Consider the following 22,301-nt stretch of genomic DNA (forward strand, 5'->3'; position numbering starts at 1 on the left):
GATGCTACAAACCTGTTCGTTGCACAAATGCAAGGGGAAATCACATTTAGTGTACAGATGAACCCGAGCCTAACGGGTTGTTCCCCAGTTATACTAACAGTGACAAGTGGTCACAGTCAACGTGCCGCAACATGCGTTTGCAATTTACAAGCCAAGTCATACAGGTTACATTTCACAGTTTGCCTTATCTGCCTTCGTCATACATGGTCAATATCGCATGTAAAGTTACTTTCCATGCCAATTATATATAAAAAGGATGAAGGGAAAGGGGGAAAAAAAAGAGGAAAAAAGAGGAAAAAGGAAGTAATGCGCAGGAACACTTCTCTCTCCCTTGTACCACGGAGGCCTAAACAGCCAACACATAATCGGTCAGACATACAGAAAGAATTTAGTTTATTTTTATTGCAGTAAGCGGAGAAAGGATTTTAAAAAAACAAAGGGAAAACAAAAGATAGGGGAAAAAAGAGGGGGAGCACGCGTGGTAAAAAAAAAAACGCAAACGATACGAAAGTTAAAACAGAAGAAAAAAAAGCAAAAAGACAGGAGGAAGATATCACGAGCACCCATACACTAAAGTGGGGCTCGTACCTACAACACACACACACACACGCAGCCGTACACGATCAAACGAAGTTGCACCAAGTTAGAAATGACAACTCCACGGGAAAAAAATTAATATAGTAACGAAACCTTGTATACTAAGTCTATGGGATAACTCGTGTTTCGAAAAAAAAAAAAGGTGATAACGGGATTAGAGAATTGGGATAACAAAAGCGAAGATTAAAAAAATGGAGAAAACGGAAACACTAGAACACGCACTGTTCGCTTTTGTCACATAGCGCAAACAAATGAAGAAAGCGATGCCAAGTCACTTCGCCTTCATGGCGTTTCTAGCGCTATTTGCTTTTCATGTCACAAAAAACTGACAAAAGTATGAGGGCACTGAAAACCGTGATAGTTCTAGCGGATTCAGGTAACCCGGTCTCGAAGGCTTCTCCTTAAGGCCACTGCAGCGAGATATAAAGAAAAAACAAAACTAAAACTAAAATAGGAACAAAGGTATAACGGATAAGTCCGAGAAAGAACAGCAGCGTGACGGTTGAACAGCGCCTCAGCCCTCCCCCGCAAACACGGACACACATAAATAAATATTTATTTATATCACAAGCACCTAAAACACCCCAGTTTCTTAATCTCATCTACCAATCCTATTAGTGATAATCAATCCTTCATGGGACGTCCCCCCTCCTTTCCGCTGTCCTCTTGTCGAACAGACCTCATGCACCCTGTAAAATATATAATAATGATAGTAGCTTCCAGTACACGAACTACTGGAGGAAAAAAAAAACAAAATCACACCGCCAAGAGAGCCAATTGCTGGCCGAAAAGTTATGGTCGGATTAACACTCCTCTCATCATGTAGCTTACAACTTCTTACGCGTGAGACTCCTCGATTTCACTGGCGGAGTCGTTACGTTTTCATTGACTTCGCGTACACCTTGCGTGAAACTGCGGTTCCTGCGGTTGACACTAGCAACTTTGGGGTTGGAACCCGTACCTCTACCACTCCGTCCGCCTACCCCTGTTGCGGAATCAACGGTAAGCTTACAAGGAGGTGTTAGAGACGGCTTCATTTCACTTTTGATGGATCTCAATGATTCACATCCGTTTTGTTCCATCTCTTCTTCCCTTGATTGATCCGTCATCGACATCTCCTCCCTTTCGCTCGTATGGTCAAGGGGCGGCAACACTCGCCCGGGAACGGCATCTGGTCGACGTCTGTGGAGCCGTGGAAAGGACTGTACCGAGCTGGCGCTGCTGCGTTGCGGGTTTGCACAACAAGTGGGGGGTGTTGCCGGAGTTGTTGGTAGGAATGTTGAACCGGACAGTGAAACCGAAGCACTGAGGCGTGTACCACTAGCGGTTGGAACGGTATCAGACCGCACAATGTCCCTCTTCAGTGCCTGGGGCGTGGTTCCCTGAGATCGCTTGGTGGCAGCAAATGTATTACGAGTGAAGAGGTTGGGATCATTATCGCTGGCACCAGTTTCACTACGATGTACCTCCAGTGGACGGCCCGCAGTCTCGTCTGACCTTGCGAGAAGGGCACGGATTCCACGGGCTCCCGCCGCTACAACGACATCACTGGAAACCTGTTTATGAAAGGCCCTCACCTCAGCGCTCGTGCCGTTTCTTGGCTCGTGGCCATCAGCTTTACCATCGTCAGGACCCGTAACTACCCCGACACCATAAACTTCAGCAATGAAGTCATCCATGAAACTGCTGAACCCATCAAAAGACGAAATGGATTGGAGAAGCCGCCACGCAGGATATGATAACACGTCTATTGACCGACAATGTGTTTGGTGTGTGTCACGTGAGCCGTCACTCCCACCCTCAGGGTATTCACCAGTACTGCTGCCCGCAAGATCAACATCGTAAAGCGTTAAAACAAATTCTTCCATGCTGAAGCTCGGTACTTGCCTCCTGAGCAACTGGAGAAGGAAGTTACTGACACAGCTGCTGTACCGCTCGTAGACGGAAAACGCCTCGTGAGGATACTCGCGGATCGAACTACTCGCGCCTCCACTGCCACCCCCCTGCAGAAACAGTTTGTGGTGCTCGAACAAAAAGTTACCCAGTTCGTCAACAACTTTGCGGTTTGACGCCGCCCGTTCCAATACACGCACGCTCATATGGAAACGATCAAGGGCCTGCTCCGCCGCAGTGGCAAGCAAGTCACCGTCCGCGGTGAATAAAGCCTCCAACCCGGGGCGGTGAGAGGGGGAAATTCCCTCTTCCTGTTGCCGCTCAAGGGCTGATCTTGCGTTGTGCCGAGCCCGTTCCGCAGTTACAACATCCATAAGCGTAAGGGGCGCACCAAACGTGCAGGGTGCACTCGCTAAGCTAACTCCAGGGTCAGCGGTGCTGGGGAAGCTTGTGGTTGATAAGCTCGCGTGTATCGCGGGGATTGAGGTGTCCTTGTAGGCACCCAAAGCCGCCAGTGTAAAGGCTTCACTCATGTGGTCCGTTGCGATAAAGTATTTGTTAGATGCGGTGGATGCACCAGCATCACCGTCGCCTTCGGCACCGTCTCCCTCCTGGTATGCATCGTACAAACTTAGAAGCACCCGCTCTTGCAATTCAGAAAATGTGCGTGGAGGTTGAGCAAACATCCTGCGTGCCGTTTCCGGTTGACTTTGATTGTCACTGCCTTCGATGGGTAGGTGGTCCACGGATGATAACGACTGATACTCCTTCCGCTTCTCACCGACTTTTGATTCCTCGGCAAATATCTCAAGAAGGCGGTCAAATTCACGCCCTGTTTGACTTCCTTCTGATGCTCCTAACCCTTGCAGCGCCTCCCTCACAGCGAGAGGAGTTTCAACAGATGCTAGGGGAGAACTTCTACCGCTGGAGTCACATCCGGTATTGCTTTGATCCTTAGTGCTGTTTATACTACAGCTTGTGACATCGTCTCGATGGTGTAGTGCGTACTTGGGACTCGTTGCGCCATGGGTACCGCCGACCTGCTGAGGTACAGACAACTGGGCCATTCCCAACAAAGGTGCCGAACCCACCGCACCTCTTCCTTCATTTTCTGTATGGGATTTCTCTCGGTTATTGTCCGCCTTCCCGGTGCCAGCAATCTCACTCCGCGGAAACAGCAGCTGTACAGTACGCTGACGTGCGACACGGTAAAGCTCCGGATCACTTGTAGACGACTCGGCATCACTTTTGGGAATTTGCGAGGAGGTCAACGACGCGTTACTGACGCTGTCCTTACAGGCGTTCGCGTTCCGAGGCCGAACTCCCCGCCAGTGCGAGGGATTTCTTACATTTGACCCACTGTCATCACTGCTACCGCTACTCGTGGCACTGTCACTACTGATTGACCGCGCGCTTCCCACCGTCGGCTTCTTTGAAGGGTTGGTGCCGCTTCGCGCACTCGTCACCCCCCATTGGCCGCGAGCGGCACGACGGGCACGTTCAGGGTCAATACGCTTTGGTTTAATGGCCATATAACCCGGAGGAAAAAAAAAAATGGTTCTCAGTTACACACAGAGTCACCAATACACTCGTATATTTTTTTATGTATATATGTGTACACCAGTATTCTTGCTGATCTCCTTCCCGTGTCGTCAACAATTCGTCCACAATATAGTAACTGATAGCGGATGAAGAGGTAACTCTATCCTTTAAGATAGCAGATAAAACAATGGGTAGGAGAGGAGGAAGCCATGTGCAGTGTGGTGCAGGAATAAAAACATTCTGTTGCGTAAATACTAACACAACTTCCAAAATTAACTTCACTATTACAAGAGATGGCACACAACATAAAGCGCAGGTTCCCTGTCGTACTTCTCTTCTGCTCACCCCCACTGATTTGTTAATTGGTGTACATTTGCACACCTTTCTTCTCTCTAGGTGCTCTTCATACAAAACAACGTTAAACCCAAACATGCAAACTAACAGGATAAATACATCTTTGTAAACAACACTTTGCCTGACAACATTCCTTTTTTTTGTGTGTGTGCATCCTCTCCCTTTCCCCTTCTCCCCAAAACACACGCACACTCCTTTTATTCAACAGCTCGGAGTTTACGGGGGGCAACGCGCAGGTGGTGGATGCAACGGAGGAAATTAAAAGGAGGAAAAAAAAAAAGAAGGGCACAGGGGACGGGGAAGTTTATGTAACTTTTCCTCATCTAATAGGTGTTTGGGCTATCCACTAATTAAACAAGCGCCCCACACACAAACGAAAAAGGCAATCTCACATTCACTGTTTTTTTTTGTCCCCCGGCTGATTGCGCTGCAGTCTTTTTCTGAGGTCATAGATCCCTTTTACTTTCCCCTTCCCTCCACCATCACATATACATCAGTGTAAACAATCCCCCCTCCCCAAACAATAACAACAACAAAAAAAAAAAAGAAATCCCCTAAGTAAATGAAAAAAAGAAAAAAAAGAGTGGGTGAAAAGAAAAAGGCCAAGTTCCTTCAGTTAAGGAAGGCAGCAACTACTGCACACACAATGGACTTGCTTCACTCCTGTCTCATTCCATATATGATAGCTAGTCAATACAACGTGAACAAATCAAACCCATGGGTGCAAAGTAATCCTTCTTTTTTTCTTATTTTTCCCTCTCTTCTCAAGAAAAAAAAAATACATATATTAATACATATATGTTTATATATATTTCTTGTTTCTTTTCCTTCGTGTGGCTCTTTAAGTATGTGTTCCCTCCATTCATCATAACGAATCGATAAAGAAGAAAGGTGGGGCCATCTGTGGCAGCATTTTGATGGCGAATTTGCTGCCAGATAAGTTAGTGACGCTTATGGCAAAAGAAACGAAGCAAAAAAAAAAAAGAAAAGAGAAAAAGTAACAAATGATGACAGTTAATAATGTTATTATTAATTTCATGCGTGTTAGAAAGGCGTAGAGGAGGGATGGGGCGAAGGAAACGAGACAGAATGTTGTCATCACCGTAGAAAAAGTGTACAAGAATGAACATCATGGAGGAGATCGTGCATACAAATACACAGTGAACATAATTCATGTGAGAACCGTTTTAATTCTTCTACCCTGCCAATTTAACCAACTCTAACACACTTGAACGTACACATATATACGGCAGAGAGCCACATCAAATTTACGTATCCGATAGCTCCCGCTTTGTTGGTTACTTCGCTTTTTTTTCTTTTTTCTCTTTGGTTTTTTTTGTCTTGTCATTTCTCCTATAATTTTTTTCTTCAATTTAACATGCCGTACAGATCATGCAGCGCAACCACAACAAGTGAGTCCGCTCCAGCACCCCAATAACATCATGAGCGACTCAGCAAAAGTGGTGACTGACACAGGTATACTTTACATATTGATGTGCACTGTGTATGTATGTAATCGATACAATTCACAACTAAGCACATATCAGAACATGCACAACTCCTAATTAGCTGCTGCGGGAAGGGTGCTTGCAGGCCGTCTAACGGCACTCTCTGCGTATACCTGCGCAGCTGCATCGTGAAGCTTCTTGAACTCAAGGTAACGGTTCATTTGCATGCTCGTCTCCTGATTGGTCGTGCGCCACAACGCCGTGCCGCTCTTGAGTGCGGCACTTTCATCCTCCTTCGTTTGTTTTCCGGACTCATCTGCCTTGTTTGTGGATGGCGGGGTCCCACCCTTCTGAGCGTTAGGCTCTCCTGCTGCTGCTTCTCCGGATCCCGTAGAACCACTGCCATTTGTACGGTCGCTTCTGGCATCCTGAGCATCAAACGCGTCAACATCCTCAACATTCCCCTGAGCTCCTGCGTTGCTGTTCGCGTAACTGTCCTTCAAGACACCACTTGCTTGGCTTGCTCCCTCCTTCAACGCCGTGCGATCCCCTGCAGTGTTGAGTGGGAGCCATACGACACCAGATCCGTAAGGGTGCGAACTGAAATTGAAGCGCTGTTGCTTGCCCCTGACGCTGGGAAGCAACGAATCACGTAGTACATCAGCTGGAGGCACTTGGCACTCATGTTTACCCTGCGCATTCACGGCAAAACAGTGACCGCATAAGTGTTCGTCCTCGGGGCATTCAGCGACCATCTTCTTCGTCTTCTTGTCCTGCTTCCGCACAAGTTCCCTCAACATCTCGATGTGTCTTACCGAAAGTGGCCGAGGCCCACCAGACGCCTTGTGTCCGTCTGTCACATTCTTTATTGTTTGCAACGCCTCCCGTAAGTCTTCATCAGCCGAGCACACTGGCTGCTGCTCCGCAGAGGCGGATTTGCCTTCCACCACAAGCTCTTGCCCATCAGTCCCCACAGATTGATCATGCAGCCGAACATCTTCATCTGGAAGTGTGAGGCCGGAACGCAACCGCTCTCGACGGAGCTCCTGCTCTGTGCGCAGCCGCTCCCTATTTTCGAGTATCAGCAGCTCCTGTAGGCGGTCACGGCGGCGGACCGGTACTGTTAGAGCGGCACGGGCCATGTTACCCCGTGTTGACAGCAGCATTTCATCGGGCTCAAATTTGTACGAATTCTTCATGCTCGCCTTTAGGCTTTTCCCACGCAAGGTGTCATTTAGGGCTTTCACGTAAAGCTCATCTTTGGTGTGGCAGTTAGAGTGTGGGAGCGTGATATTAAAGGGCTGCGTACCATTGAATGAGCGCTTCTTCTCACAATAGGAGCAGCGGCAGAAGTCTTTGCACTGCTCACGGAGCATCCCCACTGTGTTCTCACTCTTTTATTTGATGAAATGCAAAACAAGGAATTGGAACCTTGACTCTTTTCTCTTGAACCTTCCGCAATATCTAAAGCAAAAAAGGATATTACCAGGCGCACTGCTGCGAGCACCGGTCGTTATGAGAGGTAAAAGGGGAATAGATAAGAATATGAATATGTATATATATATATATTTGTATGTGTTCATTATTTTTCAAGTGGCAGAAGTGAAGTTGTTAGAGGGCGCCAAATCAAATCCTCATGCCTCTTGAGGAGATGTAGACAACACTTTAAACACGCACGCACGCACACACGCACACGCAACGGTACCAGTGTTACAATCATACACCCACAAAATACACAAAAAAAGGACGGGGATGGCGAAACACTTGAGGTCTACATGCATGCGTATGCACCAACACATAGAGATGTGTTTAGATGCGTCTGTGTGTGCGTGTGATTGATGAAGAGAGAAGGAAGTGAGGAGAGTGGTGATTTGTTACATGCAACTCTCCTTTGCTCTTTGACTCTAAGGGTGGATACAATACATCTTGTGACAGAATGAGATGGCAAGAATAAAAACGGACTCAATCCTGTTGCGTTACCACGTGGCGTTACAACTCACACGATGTGGAACGACCATTATCATCCTTGTAGACATTGCGTTGGTGAATGAAAATATAAAAAGGGGAAAAGTGCACGAACCCCATCACCAACCACCTCGTGTACATCCCCCACCTCACCTCTCGTTGTTTCCATTATTTACCTCTTTTGCTCGTATTGCTCGGCTCGTTTGCTCGTTCAGTTTGTTTTTGCTCCCCTCCCTGTGCGTGTACGTGTACGCATCTAACTCACACTCGTAATTACGCGCACAATTGCGTGCTGCCTTTCCCTCATATTCGTTTCTTTCCGTCTCTTCTTGCTCTTTCTTTCCCTCCTTCGGCACTCCACATGGCGTTTAAGCGGTTATACCGCCTGCAGCTAACCACAGGTATACTCCCATTGGTATAAGCATGCACACACACATATATATACGCAAGCAGTCTAATGCGAGATTTAAAAGGAAATATATTTTTTTTAAAAAGCAACTAATTTGCGCGAATTGGGAAAAAAACAAGTTAAGACCCGAGCATAAACAAAAGGAAACAGCAACTTCCTCTCCCACCCGCACACCAGCAAGCCAAAAGGAGGGCCAATGGAAAAGTTCCACAGAAGGGACTAATCGCACAGAGATCCTATATACATGTATATCGCCCCCATCACTGCATTTACACAGTAAAGAAGAGGGTAAACCAAAACGGAAAACAACTCACCAGCAACACCAAAAATACGAATACATAAAGAACCAAAAAAGAAAAACGGTGCCAAGTTAACCATCGAAAATACAAAGCGACTCGACGTCTGAGACACGCAGAGGCATCAATGACCTACGAGAGCAGCGACCAGGCGGAGGGGGGGGAGGGGTGAAACAAAGCCCACGGGGCCCACAACCACCCCTCATCGACACAACCAGCTTTTTTCACTCCACGACTACTTCAACCCCAGTAGTATGAAATTCAACAGAAATATGGGGCTAGATTCCAAGAAGGGGGTTATGTCACCAGTTCCTAATTAGTTGTGGTTGGTTGATTCTTCAGGAGTGTTGCTTTCCATAGGTCACGGTTGTCCGTGTTGCCCAACGCAGCTGAGGTGCCAATGCCGTCGTCAACCACGGCATTCAGGCCACGGCACCAAACCACACCAGCGCCTTCAGGACGGGGACCATACGTATTCAAAGTTCCGATAGTCTTCATCCCTTCAATCGGGGGTGTTGCAACGCCTTCGCGAGAAACTGGAGGAGTGCCTGCTCCACACTGCCGATGCAGAACAGCGCCTAGCGCCGCCGCGTTATCCCGATTGGCGGGGTCGCGAGCAACCGTACGAACTTTTTCAATGACGTGCTGCAGGCGGTGCGAATCTTCGCAATGTGGAGGGGGTGTGACGGAACAGCGGTGGGCAGCATCGTACGCTTCACGGACCGTACCCGGCATCACAATGGTGCCCTGCGGTGGTGTAGCACTCTTCACACGCACCTGTTCTTCCGGTGCATCGAATGGTATCGGGCGTGGCCCCTTTCCAGTTCTCTTCAAAGTTTCGAAGTTCTCTGCATCTGCAGCTGCCTTTACGCGGGATTTGTGCTCAAGTACGAGAAGGCGCTCGAGACGGTCGAGGTCATCCATCGCATCCTTTTCTTGTTCCTCACGAGTTTTTGCCATGCCATTACTGCCGTTTAGCAGACACTGTTGTGCGGCTCTTACACCAGGGGGAATCGTGTATTCGCCACCGTGTTGTAAACCGTTGCGGCCCATTTTTGCATTGAGCTCCGTTTGATTCGGGTGGTGCTCAGGGTCATCCAATTCAAAGGAAGGCTCCTGCGGCTTCCGGTCATAATTACGCTGTGACAGAGAATCGTGGCATTGGCAACAGCAGTTGTGCAGCGCCTGCTGCTCCCTCAAGTGACTCACAGTTGTCATGAGGGCACTCTTTTTCGCATTTAGATTACGGCGGCTATTGCAGAAGTCACACTGGCAGTGTTGGTGAGACTGGTACTGCACCGATACGTGTGGCAACTTGACAGACATCGTGCACGTTTCTCTCTCCCTTGCGTCACTGCTTTTACAAACACTTCTAGTTTATACTACTTTCCTCTTTTTTTAAAAAAAATATTGTTACGGCCGCTGTCTTACAGAATAGTAATAACGTCATTATTAATAACAAAGTAAAGGAGGAAAAAGTGAAGGTATAAACCACATTCAGTGAAAAAAGAAGGTTAGCAACCGCAAGGAATTGCATTCAAGTGTATGTGTGAGAGAGATAGAGAGAGACACCACTACATACGTTCCCACGCAGCGCTCGTGGGTTAGACCTCGCACAGTACAAAGTCGACTTTCATGACCCCACTGCACTCCCGAAGTGGCAAAAACTTGCCTCTCAAAGTACTCGCGCGCACGCTGTAAACAATAAGTTGATGTTTACCTACAAGCGCAGGGAAACACCACCACCAACAAAAGGAAGATAAGAATATCAAATATGGGGTTTAAAATATCTTTAAACATCCTTCTGTACCTGCGCATGACACACAAACTGTGCTCTGCATTCCCGATGCTTGTTTATTTACAGACTACATATCCCCCGCAATATCGTCGCGCACCTGCCGTCCCATTCACGGCAGTAAGCTTCGCAAACGAAAAAAAAAGAAAAAACATCCCTCTGCTGCCTTTCCGCGCCCTTAACTTCTCTCCCTTCACGGCAATGATCCCTTCCCTCACACCTCATTCACAGAAGCACAGCGGCATTCAACAAGAAGGTTATTAGTCCTCCCCCTTGTCACGGCTCTCCCTACAAACTCTGCGCCGAGGTGAAGCAGCTGAAGAGGACTCCGAACTCACCCCTGCAGATGCTCCGCTCACACTTGTGGCTTGCGTCGGATCACGAAACTGTGCTCCACCCCCGCCTCCTCTTACGGCTTCAGTTGGTGCGTATGCATTTTGTAGTGCCTGCGCTTGCTGAAGCAGAGCCTTTACAGACACTACTAACCACACAGGGCATTTCTCCTCCAGCACCTCCAACTGCGACTTGAGGAAGGTCTTAAAGAACAACACTGCAATGACAATTATTGCTATGAGCAGAATGGGCGAGGTGAGGAGATAGTACAACTCATTCCACCCCAACAGCAGCATCACCGGCAATACCCATGGTGGTAAACTTTGTTTCCCACTCTCAATATTACGGAGCTGCATCTGCAGTGTGAAGTCAGCTTTTTGTTTGTACAGATGGAAGGCGCACTGCAGAGCATTGTGGCTTAGAAGAACGTTGTCTGCATTAACGGTATCAGCGGTCGTATCGCCAGAATCCACCACTGACGTGGGAGCATCCAATGGATAACGTGGGACATCTGATATATTGGTGAAGTGAAGAAAAAAATTCTTCTCTGTTCGATTATCACGTACTTGGAACCTGCAGCGATCACGAACTAGACGCTGTAACGCACGGGTAGTTCCTTCCCCCTCGACTTCTCCAGCATCTACTTCAACAGGGACAAGCTTTAGGCGGTAGTACAGCAGGCAGCCCAACAGCACAAGTCCTGCTTGGCGGGCTTGCTTCTCCGCACCGAGGAGACCATCAGTGGTTCGGAAAAAACGCACAGTCCCATCCGTCTTGCTAGTGAGAGCTTGTTCGAACACCTGGTGAACCGTTTCCGCCGCATTTTCCGCCATCGCCACAAAGCGATTGCGTAGCTTGTGTTGGGCTCCCTCCATTGCCGCATGGGCCACACCCTCGCGTACTGCCTGGTCATCCATGATAGCTGTGGCAAACTTTCCATAAAGGGATGACAGTGCGGCCTGATGGGATTTAGAACACCCATTCAGCATATCAAACGCCCCCTGCAAAGATAAACAAATCCTTTTCCAAAACTCCTCCACGAACAGCCGGCACCTCTTATTGTCGACGAGGCCCTCGGCAGTGTCCAGAACGCCTTGTGCGAGTCCACCCCCATCTATTCTATCCCCTTTGTTATCCTTGCCTTCCAAAAGCAAGACAGACCGGGCCTCATTTTGAAGCCAACGTACGGCCTCGTCCACACTACTTCCGATTACCCCATCCAACGCTGCAAGAACTGTCACAGCGATACTTTTTGCGTACTGCTTGAGCAAATGAAGTTCCATGTCGCCCAGTTCCTCCTCGAGCGCTTCTGCCGTTTCGTGCACAACACTGACCTTATAAAGCTTAGTTTGGTCGGAGAAGTTTTTCAGTAGCCTCTCTATAGTCTCTTCCAAAGCACGCGTAAACTGAGGAATCACGTCACCGCGTTGTATCTTTTTCGTATATTCCTCGCAAACTTCTTTGAATTCTTCGATAGCAGCATGCTTCGCATCCGCGCACCGATGCCTTGCGAGCATATCACGCTGCGTAGGAATGTCAAGGTCCTTACTCGAGCAGATAGCGTTCCAGCAGTTTGAGAGATATGATGGCATTCCATCGGCTGGGACACCGCGAAACATGCTGCAGTTACTGAAGAGAAAGTTCGAGTTTTTAGGTGATACAAACCACTCGCGGAACTCAGAGACTGCACTGTCAAACTCGGGGCGTTGAAGTTTGTAATGCGGGAGGACCCGATAGCGCAAGTCGAACACCACATCGATGGTCGCATCCGTAAATGACTCCGGCTTCTGAATGTTGCCCCATATTTTATCGAAAGACTTCCGAACTGTTTCAAAAGATGGGGCAGGGTCATTCTCCGTGAAATCACGTAAAACAACCAAAAGCGTGGGTTTTTCCTCCTTCACATAACTACCGTGGGAAAATAGTTGTAAATTCACTTCGAATACCGTGCGAAGAAGGTTCATATTAGCGGCATTGAAACGACCAACATCGACAGCCCACATGTTAATTATTAGAATATCGGCAACACTGAGCGCAAAGAGGGAAAGTTGGCGCTCGAAGTTCTGATCTTCGCCTCGTTCAATACCATCGGTGCCTTCGAAGTCCAAAACAAACAGGGGTTGAGGTTTCTCTCTTTTCAATAAGTCTGCTCCTTCACCTTCCTCTCTTTCCTTCCGGTGAGTTTGTGCATCCAGAATGGCACGAGTCATAAAGGCCCCTTTTGTTGTCTGTCCGCGGTGATGTGCCTCATCCATTGTCATAAACTCAGTTTGGAAAAGCGAATTAAGTAGCGTTGACTTACCGCTGCTCTGCCCGCCAAACACACCAACCACATGATAATTGACGCCCGTGCGGTACAAAATGTCACTGGAACCCTTTCCGGCGAGAGCTGAAATGAGAAAGTCGTTAATGTCAGCTTCTGGAAGTAGCTCACCGTCATCGTTGATGAGATGAATCCCCTTGACAGCCGTCTCCCCGCTGAAAGCAGCCATAATGTCACGTAAATAAACGACTTGAGTTCAACTAATAATCCTCCTCCTCCTCCTCCTCTTTCCTGTACCCCTTCGTACACGTATCCCAACCTCTACTGCCTTCTCAACCTCACAGTACTCCAAGCAAACCGCTTTCGCCTTTTTTTTCCTTCCGCCAATATCACACTCGCGATGTCACAACGGGGTGTGAGGCCGGGGAATATATTTAAATAGTAATGATGATAATATAAGCCTCAAGTATCCGAGTACGTGTATTGGTGAGCTCACGCGTGTAGGCAGGTTTTTTTTTCTTTTTCCTTTCCCTGTTCCTCCCCCCTAAATGCTCTTTTCCCAGCGGTTTCGCTCCACGGAACCAAATTCTCCCACGGGGTGATAATTTCTTTTTTTTTAAAAAAAAAGAAACAAATATGCAATAAGCGGCACTGACGTGACTCTCTTACAAGTGCATCATCAAAATGCGAAAAGGTGGAACCCCCGAAAGGTAAAGAGAAGAGAGAGAGAGAGGAAAAATAAGATTCACCTAAGAACAACTGATGAAAAGGGACACATTGGCAGGACTCGTAGACCGTAGTAATACACACGAGCAAGCAGCATGTATGACCAAAGAAAGGAAAAGAAAAGAATGGATCGCAAACACTGTCCACCACATGTGCTCATGTGCGTACAAAAACACGTACATGGCACCGAAACGGCGATCACGTGTCACAGTAAATGACTCTGCGTTGAGGCAAAAAAAAAAAAGAGGAAACAAAAGTACATTAAGAAAAAAAACAACTTACAAATACAAATAGTGAACCAGAACGGTCAATACCCCCGTTCATGTTCAATTGTTAATGTAGTAGGGAAGTTGTGTTTGAATCTTCAAGGGCACCGAAAACAGTATGGAACCCCACCATCTAAATTTCTGTAATTACAAATGGTGAGCGCTTGTGCTGCGTGTCGTTTCCCATTTCTTCGCCTTCTCTGCCAGTGGTGCACTTGGGCTGCGTGTCGTAGGTGGCACCGGACGCAAGTAGCCATCTTCCTCTAAGCGATTAATGACCTGAGAACGCCTATCTGAGTGAGCATGATCTGTTATAAAGATTTTCCTGCCATGTTTTACGCTACTACTACGAGCCACAGGTGAGTTTGCGACGCTTTTCTTAAACTCATTTGTGGGACGGGGAGTTTTCGCCGCCGGGGGTTCCTCTTTTTCGCTTTTCGCAACGACGGCCGAGGGCGCCGTCCCAGGGTCCTTCGCAGGTACATTATTATTACAGCGGCACGGCGCAAAACACTTACAAGGCCGGCAACGGCAGACAGCATGGCAACAGCATTGCAACACTACTTGAGGGTGCTGGTTGGGTTCTGACCCTTTTTTAATAAAGGAAGTCGACCGGCTTACCTGAGCTGGCCGTGCATCCGTAGCCTTGGACTTCTTCGGCGGTTGTGTGTTCTCAGGAACGTTGTCCTCATTATTAGTTACACGGGGTGCTGCCGCGCGCCTTTCCTTGTGCGCGGCTACACATTTCCCTTCCGCACGCGGAGCCACATGCGCTACTGTATTTCTCGCCAGAGAATGTTGCCTCATTTGACCAGTCCCACAGTGTGGTACAGGAGTATAGTAATAAGCCGGCGTTTCCTTTCGGGGGCGCGCCACAACCCGGGAAGTGCGTCTGTCTTCCACGGGGCCCACTAGTTGCCGATAACCGCGACCTCCCAGCTCCCGCCGTCGTTCTTCAACTTCGCGCCGAAGCTCTTGTCTCCGTCGCTGTTGCTCAGCCATAGCAGCTTGTTGGTGTATTGTCCCGCGAGCGTGGCGCATAAGGTGTGTCATATTGGATTTGTAATGCCCCCGTGATTCGCCGTGAGTACCCACCACCTTCCCACCGAGTGCTTGAAGAAGGTTTTCCCGATCCGCCCGCACTGCGAGATATCGCTGCCTCTTCTCATGATGTTCATACTCCCTCAGCTGCTCCCTTTCAGGCACGCAAAACGCACAGAGCCGCGACCCGTGAGCCACTGGGAGAACACCAACCCCTCCTCCAGAGTATGGCCGCCCCTGGTGGTGTTGGTATGGCACATTATCACGCGAGCATCCAAAACAACAGTGGCAGCAACTGTGATCGGAAGCTGTCGCAGGGCAAACGTCGTGAGCCACTTCACAGCAACAAGGAACACGGTAGAGTGGGCCATTGTGACAAGGTGGAATCACATTACCGGCCACTCGAGTGGCAGCTCCAGCAATATAACCGGCGGGGCAGCCCGTCTGGCACGGCCTATCCTGGCTAGTTTGTGCGGCGTGGTCACGACAAATAGTGTCCGCGCTCATTTGTGTATATATATAGATATATACTGGCTCTGTGGAACCTACTTTTTCGCTCTCCTTTCCCTCAATAACTTCCACCACGTGAGCAATGCACACGCACCCCACCCTCTCTCTCCTCTATTTTTCTCTCCTCGCTCCAAACTCGTTCACTACTTTCAAATGTTGTTTCTACTCTAAAATATATATATTCAGCCTTTGTCTCCTTTTTTTTTTTCAGATCCTTTTTTGCCCTTTTCCCTCCTCGCGCCACGGTGAGCCCTTCGACAGCGTTACCACCGCCACGAGTCACGAACGGCAGACACAATGCGTACGAAGGACAAATGTTTTGCCAAACAATGCCGATGGTAACGAAGGGTCGGCGAACTGATCGTACCGCTATCCCACCAGTAAATGATAAAAAAGGACCAAAGACTGGACCCGAAAGGAAAAGAAACAAAATAAATAACAAGAAAGAGGGGGGGAAAAAACAGATGAAATATGCGAAGTAATTACAGGAAGGGGGAAAGAAAAAAGCTCAAGGAGCGTGCGCTGTAGAGGGAGGAAGCGGCAAATCGACTTCTACCTTGAAGAAACAGAATGAAGACAGAGGGTAACGGATTTGGCACAGAGTAGCCAAGCACGAAAGGAAAAAAAAGATATGAGGAAACCGCCCATGTTGCAGCGAAGTGCAGCCAAAATGCACAGCGCGTAAAGGAAACGCGAACCCATGACCCACACCACCTGCGTGCATTACCCAGCCTTCATCCATATTCAGTTACTTCCCTTCTGAAGTTCCACCGTTATTCTTATTTTTCGCAGCACCTTCTTTTCTACTTTCCTCCGTGGCGGCCTCCTTCGCCTTGTGCTGTTCGTTTCCTAACTTTTCCTTTAGTGACCGCTCCCGCCGCGCTCTCACTTCCTGTATTTCGCGAGCTATGCGCCGTCGGTTAGCAATAACGTCGTAGAGAGTGCAGACACATCGCCCAATGGCGGCGATGAACATTGCAATCGCCTGATCATTTGCATGCCGCACCATGTCAGTTGATGTCTTCAAGTGATAAATGTGCGGCTGCAGGCTGATAACTTCCTGCAAGACACTCAAAACATCCTCTGAGATGGGCATGGTACCCTCTGCAACGTCATTAAGATACTCCTCAATTGACTGCAGAACACGACCGAGGTGGTCAAGTGAAAGCTCACGCTCCTGGACCTGGGCGGAAAGTGTTGTGATGGTGGAATCGGTAAGGTCCCGCAAGAGATGTTCAATACCGATTTCCTCCGCCTCTTCCGCGCCGAGATGTGTGGGGATGTTGCGAAACTCCAACGATCGCGCCCCGTCTCGGCCATGCACCGTCGTATAAGCCAGCACGGGCACACCTTTGTTGTTAGGATCTGTATTCACAATGCAGTACACCGGATTCAGCGAGAAGCGATCTGCAATAAGGAGGTGCAAGAGCATGTCATTCGGCTGCACCGCGCACGAGGGACCTGCAGAATACCACCCAACAATCCGCACCTTGGGGTGTACGCGACGAAACATTAGGAACATTTCCTCTGCATAGTTTGTATCGAGAAACCAGACATCAGGATTCTGAGGGTCCTCATCAAACGGAACAGCGAAACTGTTGTTGATGTCAAGCACTTGTATTCCACCAGGGTGGCTGAGGTGACGGCCGAGAAGAAGCCCAGCGACACGCCGCTTTTGTGACACTTTTGCGTTAACACGGGCGTAGTGGTCGACAAGTGAGAGCAAAACAAGTGGGTGAACCTCTACTCGTGCCCCCGCAGGAGTAAATACCGGAACATCTTTTCCACCATCACGTTCCGCGTCGCCGTCGTCCCCATTGACGGATGTGTCCTGTTGGTCCACTTCAGGATTGAGTACCGCAGGTTGCGGTTCCTTGGGGTCATCATTGGCCATTAGCTATAAGAGTATAGTATATGGGAAACCAAATAACAACAACAACGATGACGACTACGACGACTAAAAGTGAAACACAGTCCTCACAAAAATAACAGTGCAAGTTCACCGCTCTCCTTTTGTTCCCTCACTAACCTAACTTCTGATCACTATTTTCCCCTCGCTCCCTTCCTTCCTTCTTTTTTTTTTTCAATGCGTCTCTCTGGCTCCTACTATTGATCCACACTCCGCAATCGAAGCGGTAGCAATGAATGAATGAATGAAGGAGGGGAGAGGGGAGGGGGGTCGACAAAGAGAGGAAATCCGCAAGTAAAAAATATAAAAAAAAAAGAAAGGAGAAGAGAGGAGAGAAATAGATAAACAAGAAGGCAAAACCACAAAATTTTGAGCAACACAGCACCAAGTACAGCCAGTAATTAGCCAACAAAAAAAAACACAAACAAAATTGGGCAGTCAGTCGAAAGAAAAGAAAATAAATAAATAGAGTGTTCCCGGTGAGACACACTGCGATTTTCTCTTTTTTTAACCCATCAGATTTTTTTTGGGGGGGGAGTAGGGACTCATTGTTTGTGATGGATGAGGGTTTTTTTTTTTATTTGTCACCCATACGCTACTTCATTTTTCTCTCAAAACCAAAAAAAAAAAAGAAATTTTCTCCCGATTTTTTTTCTTACTCCCTCCCTCTCGCACGCTTTTGGTATCGAATTTACTTTTAAGTGTACAAAAAAACCCAGACGCTTCATCTGCGACTCGAGCAAACGGGGAAAGGGAGAAAAATTGAGTAAAAAGAAAAATAAGAAAGAAAATAACAATAATAACAATGACGATGATGATGATGATAACGATAATGGTAGGCAACTATACTATAAAGAGACGAAACGGCAGCAGCAGGAAAAAAAAAAAGGCATGAACCATCCCTCAATTCCTTTCACTCACTCATTCATTTATTTATTCATTCTCACCCTCATCCTCCACACCCTTCTCTCCCCCTCTGTAAAAACATGCCTCCTCCTCCCTTATGTTCTCCTTCTTTCTTTCTTTCCTTCTTATTTTTTAAAAAAAATTTTCATCATGAAAAAAAAAAAACAAAGAAAGGAGTAGGAACAGTGGATAGATTTGAAGAAGAGAAAAGACAAAAAGAAAGAGAAAGAGAACAACTACACGGTATGTGAAAAGAGTTGAAGATAAAATATTTGCATGGCATCTTGAAGTTGAAATGATCCCAAAGTTTGATGGCATAAGGGATCGCGAGCTGTACACAAACACACATATTTTGCATGCATTTGCCTTTGTGTATTTTCCCCCATGCCTGCGCAAGTAATGGCTGAGGCAACTGTAACGATTATTATAATGGGATAATGGCAACCCGATACGGTAACACACAGGCACACACACACACAAAAAAAAAAATAATAATAATAGTACTAATAATGTGCTCGCCGCATTATTCTCTTTTTCCTTTTTTTTTTCCTCTCCCGTTTAGGAACGGTGTGTGTTTCTCGTTCCATCATCTAATAATCGCATCTTTCCCAAAGTTTTTTTTTTCATTTTATCCTTCTTTTTCTTCACTCTCTCCTCCTTCCTCTGAAGAAACCTCCTCATTCACACAAAACCATCAACGCAAACAAAAGCACAAAATAGACAATAATCACACACCACAAGAGAACAACAATAAATGTAATTTGTAGCATTGACGAACGCGCCTTTTTCTTTTTCTTTCTTTCTGTTTTTTTTTCCCCCTCCCCCTCTCATTATTTTATTTGGTGTTATGCTGTTGCTGTTGCTGTTGCTGTTGTTGTTGTTTTCCTTCTCTTGACAGCTCCTTCGCCTTCCCTCCCAATGCCATCGTTCCGTGCCTTCTCATTACCCCTCATCATCATCATCATTATCATTACTATCACATAGAAACCCATATATAATTTCCAGCCAAAAAGAAAAAGAAAAAAGAAAGATTCTCCCCTTCCCCCCTGATCCTAAAAAAGAAAAAAGAAATTCCTTTTGATGTTTTCTTTTTCTTTCTTCTGCCCCACCACTTTTCATTTCCTTTTTTTTTTAAATTCGCGTTCTCCTCCTCCGGTCGCATGAATGCATATATATATGTATATATAATATATATATATATATATATATACATACATAATCTGTTTAATTTATTTTTTTTATTTTGCCTATTCCTTTTCTCTTTACCAACTTTGAAAAATATTGTAAAAGAAAAAAAAAAGAAAAAAGGTACAAAGCTGAAGACATACTTTGCTAAACAGGTGTTCACCGCTTCGACACTCACCTTTTGCTTATGTTCTCATTTTTTCCTTCCATCCCTTCCTCATTTCTTTTTGTCTTTTTTTTTTCTTTTCTTCCTTTTCCCTTTCTTTATGCATTTCATATGATAAATAGAAATAAATAAGCATATGAATACGAATACGAATAAATAAACAATCTTTCTTCTTCCTTTCTGCCCAAACACTGAGTTGTTTACCTCATCTTGTTTGCGTTGCTTTCACACGCCCTTTTCTTTTCCTCTTTTCTCTTATTTTCTTTTTCCCATTTTCGCTTGATGAGAAAACAAATATCGACGACAACAAAAGAAAAAAAAATTGTGCTCTTTTCTCTTCTCTTCCCTTCACCTTCTTTTTTTTTTCTTTTCTTTCTTTCCTTCACTTGTACTGTTCAGGAAGTCATTCATTTTCACACCTTATGATTATCTCTTTCACCACGTGCAGATATGTACTAATAACCAAAGTAATAAAGACAATAACATGAAGCATATGATCGAGTAATGCGCCTCGGTTTTCCCCTTTCTTGCGCTTCTTTAATATATTTTTTTATGTTTTTTTTTTCCTCCTCCTCTTCCTGATCTCCATTTTTTTTTTCTTTTTTTCCTTTTTCCTTTTTTCCTTTTTTTTTTTAACTTCCATTTTCATGAATCAGGCAATTGCGAAGAGAAATAATGAAAGAGAAACACACAAACACACAAGGAAAGGGATAAACAAAAAAAACGAAAAAAAAAAAGAAGACAACAAAGTGAAACAGAAAAGAAAAAAGAAAAAAAAGGACAAGTGCAGATTTCATAATCTCAGTGGGTAAAAAAAAAAAAACTTTACCATTTCATCTCCCTTTTTCTGTTCCGACTTTTTCTTTTCATCCTGATTAGAACACAAAACGTAAAAAGATATTAACTGTAGACGAAACAATATGAGAAAAAAAGAAAGAAAGAAAAAGGAAGAAAAAAAAAAGAGAAAAGGGATAAAACTTACATTTTGAAGAAAACAAAACATAGAAAGAGAAAAAAAAAAGAAACGAAAACAAGAAAAAAAAAAGAAGAGCTATGGCACATTCTTGTTTGTTTATTTGTTTGTGTGTGCGCTAAATCAATAACAAAACACAATAAAAGTGTTTCCACCACTTCAATCAACAGGCGAAAGGGAGACAGATGAGGGGAAAATATTTTAAAAAAAAAACAAGGACAGAGAAGGAAAGGGAGCGAGGCAAAAAGAAAAAAAAAGACAAACAAACAATAATCAATCATTACAAGTCGTATTAACAATAATAAAAAGGTGACACCATTACTAATAAGTAATAATCATCATAATAATCTTAGTAGTAACAATAAAACATTAATACTAACAACAACAACATTAAACAATAGCAATAACAACAACAATAATGATAATGATAATAACAATAACCATAGAAAACGTACTGTTACAAATTCATTTTCTCCCCTCCTCCCTTCCTTCTTCCTTCTCCATTGGTATCATTTGAAAAACAAATTGGAAGAGGAAAAAGAAAAATAAAAAGGGAAAACATATTGCGGTTGTTTCATTACTTCTGTCTATGTGCACCTTTTCCAAATCCCTTCAAACAAACATATTCTTCCGTTATTCTTTTGAGAATTGTCCCTTTTATTTGCCGTTTTCTTTACTTATTTCCCTTTCACTCCGTGTTTTACATTTCATATTATTTTATTTTTATTTTTATTTTTTGCTTCATTACTTTTTTCTTTTTCTCTTCCTTCATTCTGTCCCGTTTTTTTTTTTGACAATTTTACAAAAAAAAAGAAAAAAAGAAAAAGTTTTCCTACATTGTCCCTTCTTCGTTTCTCCATTCGTTAACTCCAAGCCCTTTTCCTTCCCTTTTTTTGTTTGTTTTTCTCCCGCCGTGTCCCACAACATCTTCTTTTGTTTCTTCCACCGCGCTCCCCTCCTCTACAAAATATTTGTTATAAATCGTTGCATAAACAAAAACAAAACAACAAAAAACAAACAAACAAACAACAACAACCAAAGAAAAAAAAGAAAGAAAAATGATTTTCCTCACACCATTCATCTCCCCTCATCAGCCCACCTCTCGCCTAAACAAAAAAAAAAACAGTAAAGTCATAAAATATCAACAACAGTAACAATAGTAGAAGTAATAGTAGAAGTAATAATAGAAGTAATAATAATAATAATGAGAGTAATAATAGTACTAACAATATTAACACTGATATTTCTTAATAATAAAAAAGATGATGATGATGATGATGATGATGATGATGATAATGATATATATATAAATAAAAAAAGAAGACAATAGTGGTAGTAGTAGTAATAATAACAATAACGAAATGATACGAGAGAAGTTACAAAATGCACCATTTTTTTTTTTAATCCCTTATTTCATTTTCATTTACTTGTGCATGAATACACATATATCCATATATTCATCCATGAATAAATAAATACCTAAACACATTCTTATGTTTAAATATAAATAAATATATAAACACATGATTATACAAATATATATGTATATATAAATATAAGACGCGCACCTGCGTAGTTCACTTCATCTTTTTTTTTCTTAATTTCCCTCCTTTTCTTTCTCTTCTTCCTGTGTTTTTTGGTGCCGCTGATTTCATTTTAGTTTTAATTTTTGTTTCGTTAAATTGATCACTTCATTTGCAGCTGTTGAACCTACGAACAAAATT

The 22,301-nt window shown here is 45.0% G+C and overlaps 6 protein-coding genes across 6 annotated transcripts, besides 32 other annotated features; all 6 read right to left on the minus strand.

Moving 5' to 3' along the window:
* The first annotated feature begins 1,140 nt into the window (after positions 1–1,140).
* Positions 1,141–1,162: a sequence feature (AT_rich).
* Positions 1,163–1,424: 262 nt separating this feature from the next.
* On the minus strand, positions 1,425–4,022 carry Tb10.61.2230 (hypothetical protein, conserved; the record flags this gene model as incomplete). Its single annotated transcript, XM_822835.1, has 1 exon — positions 1,425–4,022. One exon carries the CDS (start codon positions 4,020–4,022, stop codon positions 1,425–1,427), a length of 2,598 nt encoding a protein of 865 aa, XP_827928.1.
* A 1,133-nt stretch (positions 4,023–5,155) lies between these two features.
* Positions 5,156–5,200: a sequence feature (AT_rich).
* Positions 5,201–5,344: 144 nt separating this feature from the next.
* Positions 5,345–5,391: a sequence feature (A-rich).
* Positions 5,392–5,693: 302 nt separating this feature from the next.
* Positions 5,694–5,755: a sequence feature (T-rich).
* Positions 5,756–5,947: 192 nt separating this feature from the next.
* On the minus strand, positions 5,948–7,210 carry Tb10.61.2220 (hypothetical protein, conserved; the record flags this gene model as incomplete). Its single annotated transcript, XM_822836.1, has 1 exon — positions 5,948–7,210. One exon carries the CDS (start codon positions 7,208–7,210, stop codon positions 5,948–5,950), a length of 1,263 nt encoding a protein of 420 aa, XP_827929.1.
* A 167-nt stretch (positions 7,211–7,377) lies between these two features.
* Positions 7,378–7,413: a microsatellite.
* A 91-nt stretch (positions 7,414–7,504) lies between these two features.
* Positions 7,505–7,527: a microsatellite.
* Positions 7,528–8,816: 1,289 nt separating this feature from the next.
* Tb10.61.2210 (hypothetical protein, conserved) lies at positions 8,817–9,830 on the minus strand (the record flags this gene model as incomplete). Its single annotated transcript, XM_822837.1, has 1 exon — positions 8,817–9,830. One exon carries the CDS (start codon positions 9,828–9,830, stop codon positions 8,817–8,819), a length of 1,014 nt encoding a protein of 337 aa, XP_827930.1.
* A 729-nt stretch (positions 9,831–10,559) lies between these two features.
* Tb10.61.2200 (hypothetical protein, conserved) lies at positions 10,560–13,124 on the minus strand (the record flags this gene model as incomplete). The annotated part of the gene is made up of 1 exon (XM_822838.1): positions 10,560–13,124. One exon carries the CDS (start codon positions 13,122–13,124, stop codon positions 10,560–10,562), a length of 2,565 nt encoding a protein of 854 aa, XP_827931.1.
* Positions 13,125–13,162: 38 nt separating this feature from the next.
* Positions 13,163–13,182: a microsatellite.
* Positions 13,183–14,034: 852 nt separating this feature from the next.
* On the minus strand, positions 14,035–15,435 carry Tb10.61.2190 (hypothetical protein, conserved; the record flags this gene model as incomplete). Its single annotated transcript, XM_822839.1, has 1 exon — positions 14,035–15,435. The coding sequence occupies one exon, from the start codon at positions 15,433–15,435 to the stop codon at positions 14,035–14,037; it is 1,401 nt and encodes a 466-aa protein (XP_827932.1).
* A 751-nt stretch (positions 15,436–16,186) lies between these two features.
* Tb10.61.2180 (proteasome regulatory non-ATPase subunit 8) lies at positions 16,187–17,332 on the minus strand (the record flags this gene model as incomplete). The annotated part of the gene is made up of 1 exon (XM_822840.1): positions 16,187–17,332. One exon carries the CDS (start codon positions 17,330–17,332, stop codon positions 16,187–16,189), a length of 1,146 nt encoding a protein of 381 aa, XP_827933.1.
* A 263-nt stretch (positions 17,333–17,595) lies between these two features.
* Positions 17,596–17,706: a sequence feature (GA-rich).
* Positions 17,707–18,152: 446 nt separating this feature from the next.
* Positions 18,153–18,182: a microsatellite.
* A 77-nt stretch (positions 18,183–18,259) lies between these two features.
* Positions 18,260–18,290: a microsatellite.
* An 88-nt stretch (positions 18,291–18,378) lies between these two features.
* Positions 18,379–18,399: a sequence feature (AT_rich).
* Positions 18,400–18,406: 7 nt separating this feature from the next.
* Positions 18,407–18,489: a sequence feature (A-rich).
* A 242-nt stretch (positions 18,490–18,731) lies between these two features.
* Positions 18,732–18,753: a sequence feature (AT_rich).
* Positions 18,754–19,035: 282 nt separating this feature from the next.
* Positions 19,036–19,081: a sequence feature (CT-rich).
* A 20-nt stretch (positions 19,082–19,101) lies between these two features.
* Positions 19,102–19,135: a microsatellite.
* Positions 19,136–19,202: 67 nt separating this feature from the next.
* Positions 19,203–19,232: a microsatellite.
* Positions 19,233–19,421: 189 nt separating this feature from the next.
* Positions 19,422–19,471: a microsatellite.
* A 5-nt stretch (positions 19,472–19,476) lies between these two features.
* Positions 19,477–19,498: a sequence feature (AT_rich).
* A 136-nt stretch (positions 19,499–19,634) lies between these two features.
* Positions 19,635–19,704: a sequence feature (CT-rich).
* Positions 19,705–19,932: 228 nt separating this feature from the next.
* Positions 19,933–19,987: a sequence feature (T-rich).
* A 153-nt stretch (positions 19,988–20,140) lies between these two features.
* Positions 20,141–20,169: a sequence feature (AT_rich).
* A 23-nt stretch (positions 20,170–20,192) lies between these two features.
* Positions 20,193–20,238: a sequence feature (T-rich).
* A 78-nt stretch (positions 20,239–20,316) lies between these two features.
* Positions 20,317–20,382: a sequence feature (A-rich).
* A 147-nt stretch (positions 20,383–20,529) lies between these two features.
* Positions 20,530–20,652: a sequence feature (A-rich).
* A 128-nt stretch (positions 20,653–20,780) lies between these two features.
* Positions 20,781–20,847: a sequence feature (A-rich).
* Positions 20,843–20,952: a microsatellite.
* A 2-nt stretch (positions 20,953–20,954) lies between these two features.
* Positions 20,955–21,018: a microsatellite.
* A 274-nt stretch (positions 21,019–21,292) lies between these two features.
* Positions 21,293–21,314: a microsatellite.
* Positions 21,315–21,573: 259 nt separating this feature from the next.
* Positions 21,574–21,606: a microsatellite.
* Positions 21,607–21,686: 80 nt separating this feature from the next.
* Positions 21,687–21,763: a microsatellite.
* Positions 21,764–21,767: 4 nt separating this feature from the next.
* Positions 21,768–21,877: a microsatellite.
* Positions 21,878–22,014: 137 nt separating this feature from the next.
* Positions 22,015–22,135: a microsatellite.
* The last annotated feature ends 166 nt before the right edge of the window (positions 22,136–22,301 follow it).

Source organism: Trypanosoma brucei, chromosome 10 (genome assembly GCF_000002445.2).
Source record: "Trypanosoma brucei brucei TREU927 chromosome 10, whole genome shotgun sequence".
Lineage (NCBI taxonomy): Eukaryota > Euglenozoa > Kinetoplastea > Trypanosomatida > Trypanosomatidae > Trypanosoma > Trypanosoma brucei.